The sequence below is a fragment of the Mus pahari genome, chromosome 8, assembly GCF_900095145.1.
Source record: "Mus pahari chromosome 8, PAHARI_EIJ_v1.1, whole genome shotgun sequence".
Classification (NCBI taxonomy): Eukaryota; Metazoa; Chordata; class Mammalia; order Rodentia; family Muridae; genus Mus; species Mus pahari.
Window position 1 is genome coordinate 41499558 of NC_034597.1, and position 10668 is coordinate 41510225.

Sequence of the window (10668 nt, forward strand, 5' to 3'; positions counted from 1 at the left end):
AAAAAAAAAAAAACTCACTGATTGCAACGTGGGTACGTTGTAAACGAGAGAGAAGCAACAAGCTGACAGCTAGTTATGATCTTCCTGAAATCTTTTTGGTAGCCGTGAGCCTTAAAATTACACTAAATTATATTAAGAAAAAGATATTCGGTATCCAGATTATTGCTTAGTAAAATAAAGTACTATTAGTTAGAAAAGCAAAACAAAACCGTTTACCAAGGGTTCAATTGCTGATTAACCCTGTCACCTTCCAAAGCTTCACCGAAAACATTCTCCCTCATCCTGGTTAGTTTTGTCAACTTGACAGCCTAGAGTCATCTGAGAGGAAAACCTCATGGGAGGGACTCCCTCGATCCGACTGGTCAGTGGGCATGTCTGGGAGGAGATCGTCTTAATTATTATTTGCCCCCTTTCGGGTGGCATTAGCTCTAGGCAGGTCATCCTGTACTGTATAAGGAAGCTAGCGAATGAGTTGGAATTGGTACAAATACTTTTAAAAAATGGTTAATTGGTATCTGAAATGTTTAATCCTGGTACAAAAATATAATTAAAATGCCTGTATGAGTACACTTAAATAGTGTATGTGTTCGGGGCAATATCATTTGTGACTGCCTAGAGGTACAAACAATTCACTGCTAAATTGTAGCATAGATGAGCTGTGGAATGTAGACTTACTACAACAGTAGACTCCAGCTGCATGCAACACTGTGAATGAATGTTATGTTACATATATATATATATATATATATATATATATATATATATATTGTTATAAAATATATATAGGTATATGAAATTGAGAAGCGGTGTTTGAAGTTAGCATCCTAATTGTCCCCACCCCTTTCCCCCCAAACAAGGAGGACCTAACTGAGGTATACTGGCTGGTTTTGAGTGTCAACTTGTCACAAGCTGGAGTTATCACAGAGAAAGGAGCCTCCCTTGAGGAAATGNCTCCATGAGATCCAGCTGAAAGGCATTTTCTCAATTAGTGTTCAAGGGTGGGTCCATTCTAGGTGGTGCCATCCCTGGGCTGATAGTCTTGGGTTCTATAAGAGAGCAGGCTGAGCAAGCCAGGGGAAGCAAGCCAGTAAGTAACATCCCTCCATGGCCTCTGCATCAGCTCCTGCTTCCTGACCTGCTTGAGTTCCAGTCCTGACATCCTTGGTGATGAACAGCAATGTGGAAGTGTAAGCTGAATAAACCCTTTCCTCTCCAGCTTGCTTCTTTCTTGGTCATGATGTTTGTGCAGGAATAGAAACCCTGACTAAGAATTGAGGGCTGCTTTTTTCCTTCCTAGGCAACTTCTCTGAGGGTGGTGGCTGGTTTTGCTGAAGGGGGAAGTGACAGGGACTGGGCCTGAAGTAGCTTCTGGGAGAGACTGTAGTAATGTTCTGATTCTGGGACTAGCGAGCCAGATTAAACAACTGTGTTCATTTCGTGACAATCCTTTGAGCTGTATATATAGCATACATAGTCTCATTAGATTAAATAAGAGTAAAAATTAAAAATAAAAATAAAAAAGGAAAGAAGAAAGCCAAGCACGAGCCTATGGAAGCTAGCAAGCAGTGTTCCGCCACGGCTACTACCTCAAGTTCCTGCACTGACCTCTCTCAGTGATGGATTGTGACCCGGAAGTATAAGTGACAACAGAACGGTCCTCTTTCCTCTCCTAAGTTGCTTTTGGATAGAGTGACTTATCACAGGCACAGAATGAAACGAGAACATCCCTCTTCTCCTCTTCTGAAGCAGCTATTATTTATCTACTTCACACACATCTGGGGGAGAGTTTTACATACCCACGGGTCCAGACCCACGTTTCATCGTGTTAACAAGACTCCCACAGCCTAACTTTGTGCATTTAGCTTGTGCAAACCAATTCTAGTATCCCTTCCCCCATCTCCCCTTTCTCCAGTCCACAGAACCCCAGGGACTAGGCCCCAGACTTGCCCAGACATCTTGCTCCCTTCCTGAGCAAGTGTTCCTTGCAGTCCCACGGGGAGCCAATAACCAGCTCTTCATACCATAACTACATTAATATCTCCTCTTCGCCCCACTCCTTCATACTGCAATACCTTAAGGATGAACTCAGGTTCCAAGGAGGCCAGTGCACTACAGACTTCAAGGATGGATGCCCGGGTGAGGTCAGATGCATCTTTCACATTCACATTAGAGGCCAGAGCAGAGCAGAGTAAGGTCAAGAGAGCCATCTACGAATTGGGAAACACAGAAGAAAGGAGTAAATACGGATCTACACAGACCAACTTGTACAGTCAGGGACAGAGGAGCTCGGGAGATGCTTCGGTGGTTAAGAGCATTTGCTGCAGAGGACCCAGGTTTAGTTCCTTGGTTCATGACCTCCTTTAAATCCAGCTCCAGGGAGCGGGACAGATGCAGGGGACAGTCTCAGTTTGTAGCCCTAGCTACAACTCACTATTTAGAGCAGGTTGGCTTCAAACTCCCAGACATCCACCTGCCTCTGCCTCCCAAATACTCAGAATACAAGTCATGTGCCACCATGCCCAGAGGGGTCTGACATCCCTCCTGACCCCCACGAGCACAAGATACACACAGTGCCTACCTACAAATGTAGGTAAATATTCATAGGGATAAATAAATAAATAGATAGGCACAGACAATGTGGACCAAGGTTCAGAAAGATGTCTATTCAACTGAGAGGCTGAACAAGTAGGTTAGGAAGCAGGAAACGGGATCATTTCCCTCTGCCACGTTCCACCTGGGGAGATGCCCGGATTCAGGTCTCCAGCCTCACCCTTCCCTCCACCATCCACCTCCCAACTCTGGAAGTTCTACCTTCTTCTCCTGAAGGATCTGGTCAGTGGTTTCAGGATGAAAGCCAGAGTCTCCAGATGTGAGTTTTAAGACCGGTGCCTCCACCTCTTCTTCTTCTCCCAAGCTGAGACTGTACAAAGGCATTGGGGCTTCTGCACTTTCTTCTTCTTGAAATTCCTTTTCTTCAGAGACACACCACTGACCCTACAAACAGTGGCAGTTATAAATCGCACCATGTACGCATGCACAGCCCTCCAACAGAAGGGTAGGAAAGTATCTCCTAGAGACACGAAAGGTCCAAATCTCTAAATAAACCTTCTCCCTTTACCCCACACGGATCACCTTTAGTCTGGCCTGTCTCCAGCTTGGTGCTCTTTATCACACTACCTTTCTCTACCCAGCCTTCTGGTTTTTCTCTCAGGTGCTCTGTGATCTTCCCCACTGCCATTTCATGATTGCCAGTCTGGGAGCTGGGGGCATCTCACATTCCTTCTAAACTCATTATGGTGCTTTCTGAGTCAGAACAATGCCAAGCCCCAAGTCAATTCCCCAGAAGCCACGAGCTTCTTCATTCACTAGCACCTCCCTGACGGGGCTGTTGAAAGATTGGGTGGAATAAGGTATGTCCTACTCTACAAATGCAAATCATATAAGGATAATAGCAGTTGCACTTTGGACCAGAACCTTGTGAAGCACATTTTTCACTGACCTGATTTGAAAGATGAAGAACTCAAAGCTCCAGGGGCAATATTAGCTTTGCCTAAGGCAAACTATATACTATATACTTTATAGCTAGCTGAGATTCAATAAGGTTCAGGTTAACTTTTCCCCACGTATCCACAGAGGAAATGTGGTCCTGTCTGCTAATTCTGATCTATGTACTAAATGTGCTTACGTGTGTAAGCACAGGAACATTCAAGGAAGTGAGCTCAGATACAGACAGATCAGCATGTCTAACCTCAAAGGCATCCAGCTAACTCTGTTATGATAATCATGCTGGATTTCTTCTTGATCGGAGGCTTTCTATAGGCAAGCTCTATTACACGGAATCTCTAGATATTTGATAAGACGAAAGATGCCAATGAAAACAGCCCTGAAGTAAAGAGTACTTCAGAAAGGTCATGAGAGACTCAGTAACAGAGTGCCTACCTACCATGTGCATGCCTCTGGGTTCAATTCCTAGAACTATCCAAAAAGAACCAAAAGGCTGAGAAAAGAAGGTCCCCAGACACAGATCATCAGAGGTGGAAACTAAGGCACTGAAAGCAATCTACTAACAGAACATACAGCAAAAGGCTAGAGTCAAGATGAGCACCCAAAAGCCAGTACCAAAGCTACTTCCTGAACTCGAGCTGTAGCAGACATGGATTTCAGGGCCCTGGATCCAGTCAGAAGGTCTAGTTCTTCAGAGAAACATGAAGCCTTCTGGGTAGGAGGCTCGGGGAACAGGCAGTTGCTAGTTTTCAGGCTATGCAGATCAGCTTGTGCCACGTGAGATATGGGAAGACCCTGGAACAAGGGGCTGGTCGATGCAGTGCTCTTTACAGTGGGGAGCGTAGTTAGACATCGGTTTTCCAAAGAGAGGACATCTGGATGACTAGATATATGTCCACATAGCTTCTCCAGGGGCTGGAGGTCGGGGAGCATGGTCAGGCACCGGTTCTCCAAGGAAAGGATGTCTGGGTGGACAGATATATGCCCATCTATTCTCTCTGTGGGCTGGAGGTCAGGGAGCATGGTCAGGCACTGGTTCTCCAAGGAGAGGATGTCTGGGTGGACAGATCTATGTCCATGTATTTTCTCCAGGGGCTGGAGGTCAGGGAGCATGGTCAGGCACCGGTTCTCCAAGGAGAGGATGTCTGGGTGGACAGATCTATGTCCATGTATTTTCTCCAGGGGCTGGAGGTCAGGGAGCATGGTCAGGCACTGGTTCTTCAAGGAGAGGATGTTTGAATGGACAGGCACATGCCCACAGAGCTTCTCCATAGCTGAAGGACAATCAACATATGCCTAGAAGAGAAAACAGGTGATGAGATGCACTAGAAGCATATCAACTCCATACTCATCTGTTTGTGCCAGCGATAGGCAGATAGGCAACAAACCAATATTTTTACTTCTTAAAATTATGTTATTATTATTATCATCGTGTGTGTGTGTGTGTGTGTGTGTGTGTGTGTGTGTGTGTGTGTATTGAGAGAGGGAGAAGGGGATACAGGTGTGTCTATAAGTTTGGCCATGCATGTCACAGCATGTGTGAGACTGGAGGACAATCCTTGGGAGTTGGTTTTCTCCCTCTACAGTGGGATCTGGGGATTGAACTCAGGTGGTCAGTATTGTGCAGCAATCACTTGTAACCATCTTGCTGGCTCTTTCTTTCTTTCTTTCTTTCTTTCTTTCTTTCTTTCTTTCTTTTTTTTGGATTTATCCAGGCATAATTCTAAGGGGACAGGTGGAAAGGGGGAAGCAAAAGCTTAGAGAGAAGCCTGGCATGGCATATCGGCAACCTGTCTAGAACTACAGCTGAAGAGGAGACCCTAAGAACACAGGGGCCAGCCTGGGCTACATAGCAAATTCCAGGTCCACGTGAGCATTGACACTCTCTTTCTCAAAAGAAAAATGTGTCTTGCTATTCCTCTCATGTCCCTGTACTACAAGGGAAAAAAAAACAAGTAGTGAGGGCTGGCCTGGCATACACCTGCACTCCTAGCACTTGAGGTCGAGGCAGAAGGGTTAGGAGTTCAAAGGTCATCTGTGGCTACATAGCAAGTTAAAAGATCAAAATCACCCTGGAATATAGGAGACTTTGTCAAAAAGGGGTGGGGAGCTAGGAAGATAGGTCAGTTGATAAAACATCTAGATGAAGGTAAGGCTCAGTAGTCTATGACTGTAATCCCAACACTGAAAGGCAGGCAGACTCTTACATCCAGCTGGCCAGCCAGCCTACCCAAAGTGCCTCGGGAAGCAATAGAATAAGACACCTGGTGTGGCGCTCTAGCCTCCACACACCCGTATATATATCCGCACATGCACATACTCCTGCACACACAAACATATACACACATATACACACCCAATGAGTAATAAGGAATTTCAGAATTAATCCACTATCTATGTATGTATGTATTGAAACAAGGTCTCACTAAAAAGGTCTGGCTGACCTGGAACTACTTACTATACAGATTCCAACTCACAGAGAGCCACCTGCCTCTGCCTCCCCAGTGCTAGGACTAAGGCACATACAGCCACATCTGGCATAATCCAAGAGTGAAAAACAAGTTCTCAAATAAAATTGTAAGTTAACAGAGAAATAAAGACATGTAGTTTTTTTTTTTCTCTTTGGAGTTTATGGAGATTCTGATTAACTTCTGAAAGCTCAGAGGAAGTTCTTCCCCAAGTTCCAGAGATAAACGGTATTGATAGTTCTATACTGCATTCTGTGCCTACACTAGTATGTATACCTGCCTCCACTTCTACACCGGTCCCTTTTCTTTGGCCTTGCACCTGAGGCCATACTTGAGATGCTATTCTTTTCTTAGGAAGTCGTGGAGGCCTGCCATGTTGGCACCTTAGTGTCCATCACTGTTAAACGTGTCAGTCTAGTGAGTTTCTGTTGCCAAAAGTGATCACAACACTCTTCACTTGTTACAGTCACTCCCTCCTTCTAGGATTCCTTAAAGCAAAAGGAACCCATTCTCTCTGAGCCTCTATCCCTCCGCCCCACTAAGGCCACCCCACCTCCCCGCCAGCCGCCCGGAAGGACTAGGCGGCTGCACCACGCTCGCCCGGAGGCCCTTCCCGGAGTCCAGTCACACGGGTCTCGGCCAGGGCTCTACCTGCGCTCAGGATTGGAAAAGCTGTGCGCAATGAGGGGCGCGTTGGTTCTCCGCAACGGGGAGCAGAAACCGGCCTGGGTCAGCCAGTGGACAGGTTGGAAGCAGAGAACTGAAAGGAAACCAACACCCTAGCGAGGCGAAGGGGCGAGGCAGGGCAAGGGGAGCGGAGGGGCTGTGGGCGGGGCGGGCAGTGACCTGGGCGGGGCCGAGGGCGGGGCTGCGGCGGGTAGGCTATCGCGAATGCCAGGATTATAGGGTTGTGCTAACCACACCCGGTTTGATTTGTACAGTTTAGGGATTCATACTTCCGGCTAGGCCAACTTTACCAACCGAGCTGTATTTCCACCCAGTACAGTCATGTTCTGATGGTATTATGTGTCCTGAAAATACCCCAGTGGCTTATTTAGCACATGAAATCATGCCAGCCTTGGGCAGCTGTTGGGAGGTGGTGAAACGTTTAGAAAGAAAGATCGCTGAGAGTGTGCCCTTGGCTGGACTTTGAAAGTCAGGTCCCTTCTCTCCCTTTTGCTTCCTTTCATCCACCATGGAAGTAAACAGTTTCGTTTATCACCACCCCACTCAATCCCACTCCACCCCATCCGTGAACTAGAGATCCTTGACTGAAAACCTCTGAAAATATGATTCGGAATGGTGGCACACACATTTAATCCTAACACTTAGAAGGCTCTGGCAGGAAGATAATAGAGTTAACTCTACCCATGGTATTTGAGTCATCATTACGTTATCTTTTTGTTACTGCGGCAAACTACCTGAGATAATAAACCAAACCTTTTTGTTTGTTTGTTTCTTTCTTTCTTTCTTTTTCAGAAAGAGTCTCTCTATGTAACCCTGGATGTCCTGGAACTCACTGTGTAGACCAGGCTGGCTTCTGACTCACAGAGATATGCTTGCCCCTGCCTCCCAACTCCTGGGATTAAAGGCATACCCCACCACCACCACGCCCAGCAACAAAATTTTTAAAATTTTGATTTGGGCTTTTACTTTTAGACAAGGTCTATCTATATAACCCCAGCTGGCCTGCAGCTCACTATGTAGACCAGGCTGTCCTCTAATGGCTCAGAAATGAAGAGAATCTATTTTTGCAGAAGGCCCCGGTTCAGTACCCAGCACCCACATCATGCCTCACAACCATTGGTAACTCTAATTACCCATGGTGCCTTCATCTAAACTCCAAGAGCACTTGGCATGAAGGTGGTGCACAGACATACATAGAGGCAAAACTCATAAATACAAGGTGGAGTGTGGGCGGGGAGGTCTGTTTTATATGTAAATTACTACTAGCCAGGAAATATACCCTTATCATTCCAGAGATTTTAAAGGCTAAAGCAGAAGGATTTCAAGTTCCAGCCGGATTCCTTAGGGAGCATTTGCCTCCATAAAATAAGTAAGTAAGTAAGTAAATTAATTAACTAATTAATTAATTTAAAAGCCCTAAAGATAAATAGTAATTTTAATAGACTTTTGTTGCTTTTCTGAGACAAGATTTCTCTGTGTAGCCCTGGCTATCCTGGAATTCACTCTGTAGATGAATCTGGCCCTCTGCCTCCTGAGTGCTAGGATTAAAATGCATGCCACCATCGCATAGCCCCGTGGATTTTTAATGTGCATGAATGACTGGCAGAATCATTCAAAGTTGTAAGAACAAGAATGCCCCCCACTGTAGAAGTGCTCTGCACAGTTACTAAATGTCTAGCACTCTTAAGTCCCACCTACTAAATATTAAATGCTAAAAATTATCCTGATTGTGAGAAATAAACGTGTGTGTGGAGAGAGAGAGAGAGAGAGAGAGAGAGAGAGAGAGAGAGAGAGAGAGAGATTTCTAAAACCATCCCTAGAATGCAATACCATCCATATTAATAGTCATCCATCTCAATTGAAATCTCTCTATAGGGAAAGGGATGAGTCTACAATTCTTACCACAGGACTGAAAATCTAAATTACAGGGCAATTCAAAGCCCTTGCAGTACTATCTGGTTCCAGACATGGATGATGAGGAAGGAGAGGCAGAAGATGATGATGATGACGATGAAGAGAAGGAGGGGTTGGAAGATATTGATGAAGAAGGAGATGAGGATGAAGGTGAAGAGGATGACGATGAGGATGAAGGGGAGGAAGGAGAGGAGGATGAAGACGAGGATGACTAGCACAGAAGATTGATGGATTCCAACCTTCTTTTTTATTTTCTTTTTCTTTTTAATTTTCCCCAGTCCCTGGGAGCAAGTTGCAGCCCTCCCTCCCTGTCCCCTGTGCTCAGTCGCCCTCTTTAGAGGTCTCAACTTCATGGTTCTCAATTAATTTTGGGGGAAAATATCTTGAGCAAAATACAACAGGAAAAGAATCTCCGTTTCTGTTCTAAATTCATTTTTTATCCTTTCTTGTCTCAAATTTGTGGATTCAATATCACCACCACCATGCTCTGTGGGAAAAAAGAAAAGCTCCCCAGTTCCCTTGGCACTGCTGGAGGGTGCTAGGCCCCTGTGTAGTCGTTTATAGAAGTCTAGCTTTTTTTCTTTTCTCTGTATATTGGGCTCAGAGATTACACTGTGTCTTTATGTGAATACGGACAGTTAGCATTTACCAACATTTATCTGTCTACTTCCTCTTGTTTAATTAAAAGAAAAGAAAAAAGAAAAAAAGGGGGGTATAGACTGTGAGCAAGGGTGGGTTTGAGGTGTCTGGGGTAGGTGGGCATCTGACAACANGGCTTCTCCTTTGGCATGTTTAATTGTGTGGTTTAACAGACATCCTTGCAATTTAAGGTGACACTTAAAATAAAATTCTCTCCTGATGATGACTTGAGCCCTGACACTCAATGAGAGAATCAGCAGAACCTGTACGGTTTATTTGGAGTTGACATTCTCTGTTGTAACTTTATTTTAAATTTTTTCTTTTTTTTTCTTTCTGTTTCTTTTTTCTTTTTCTTTTTCTTTTTTTTTTTTTTTTTTGGTTTTCACTGGAAGGAAAAAGATGCTCATTTTAAATGTTGAAGTGTACAAGTTGCTTTGTTACAATAAAATCAATGTGTACACAAAGGACCTGATGCTTTTCTGTCAGAACAGATGCTCAACAGACCTTCCAAGTTTGACTGCATAATGACATCACATCAAACCTTGTCTTCCCCAACTCGGTGTTTTTGATACGCACTTTGCAGAATGACCTCAGGGCCGTGCAGATTGAGTCAAAGGGATCTGAATCATGTCTTAACGTCTCTGTACTGAGTGTGGGCACAGTTTGCTGCTGTGGACTTGTACCCTTGATTTTTATCTCAATTTGGCATTTTCTTTTTAAAATGGGCCTTTAAAATGGTGCTGCAGGTAGGCAGCACCTACCTGCTCCCACCGACACTGACCTGTTGCTCTATGCTATCTATGAGGGACAGCCGCTGGCGTGTCCTCATTGGCAGTGTGAACTGTCAGGGTCAGCAGGGTGAGGTGGTTGGTAGTGTCTGTCACAGGTATGTAGCGGAAGCTCTCAGATGTGACTCGGAACCAGGTGGATGAAGAACTGTCTGCTCAGCGCCATTGGGCAGAGAATAATGTTTGGGGAAGCTACCTGATGCATAAGCTTTTTAATGCTGTAAAATAGAGCTAAAATTCAATGCCACTTTTTCAGAGATGATTAATGGACAACCTGGTCAAATTCAAAGGTTTCTGATGTATAAAACTTTATAAATGGAACTACTCCATCAATAGGCAAAGTGTAACCAAAATCTGTCTGGATGGATAGTGTGTAATTTCTGCACAGGACTCTGTTTAGTAAATACATCACTGTATACGTCAGGAATCTTGCTCCAATAAAGGAACATAAAGATTTTTTTTTGGACTGGGAAAAAAAAATACAGGGCAATTCAAAGTGACTAGGATGAGATGTTTTATTTTGCTTTCTATTGCTGTGATTTAAAAAAAAATATGAACAAACTGACAAAACAACTTGGGGAAGAAAGGGTTTATTTCCTCTACAGATCTACCTTCACCATGGGAAGTCAAGGAGGACACGCTGGAGGAATGCTGCTGGCTGGCTGGCT

General features: G+C 44.6%; 1 protein-coding gene and 1 long non-coding RNA gene across 2 annotated transcripts in view; one reads left to right on the forward strand and one right to left on the reverse strand.

Annotated features, from left to right (window-relative positions):
* Positions 1–6761, reverse strand: part of Tep1 (telomerase associated protein 1) — a 47545-nt gene extending 40784 nt beyond the window's left edge. Inside the window, exons 1-4 of the mRNA XM_029541734.1 lie at positions 6624–6761; positions 4120–4800; positions 2812–2994; positions 2022–2207 (exon numbers count right to left, since the gene is read on the reverse strand). Coding sequence (XP_029397594.1) covers positions 2022–2207; positions 2812–2994; positions 4120–4776 — 1026 coding nt within the window. The 5' untranslated portion in view covers positions 4777–4800; positions 6624–6761. The remainder of the gene's footprint in view (positions 1–2021; positions 2208–2811; positions 2995–4119; positions 4801–6623) is intronic.
* Positions 6762–7643: 882 nt separating this feature from the next.
* Positions 7644–9677, forward strand: LOC115064559. Its single transcript, XR_003844395.1, has 2 exons — positions 7644–8028; positions 8535–9677. It is a non-coding gene; the product is annotated as an uncharacterized LOC115064559 (long non-coding RNA).
* The last annotated feature ends 991 nt before the right edge of the window (positions 9678–10668 follow it).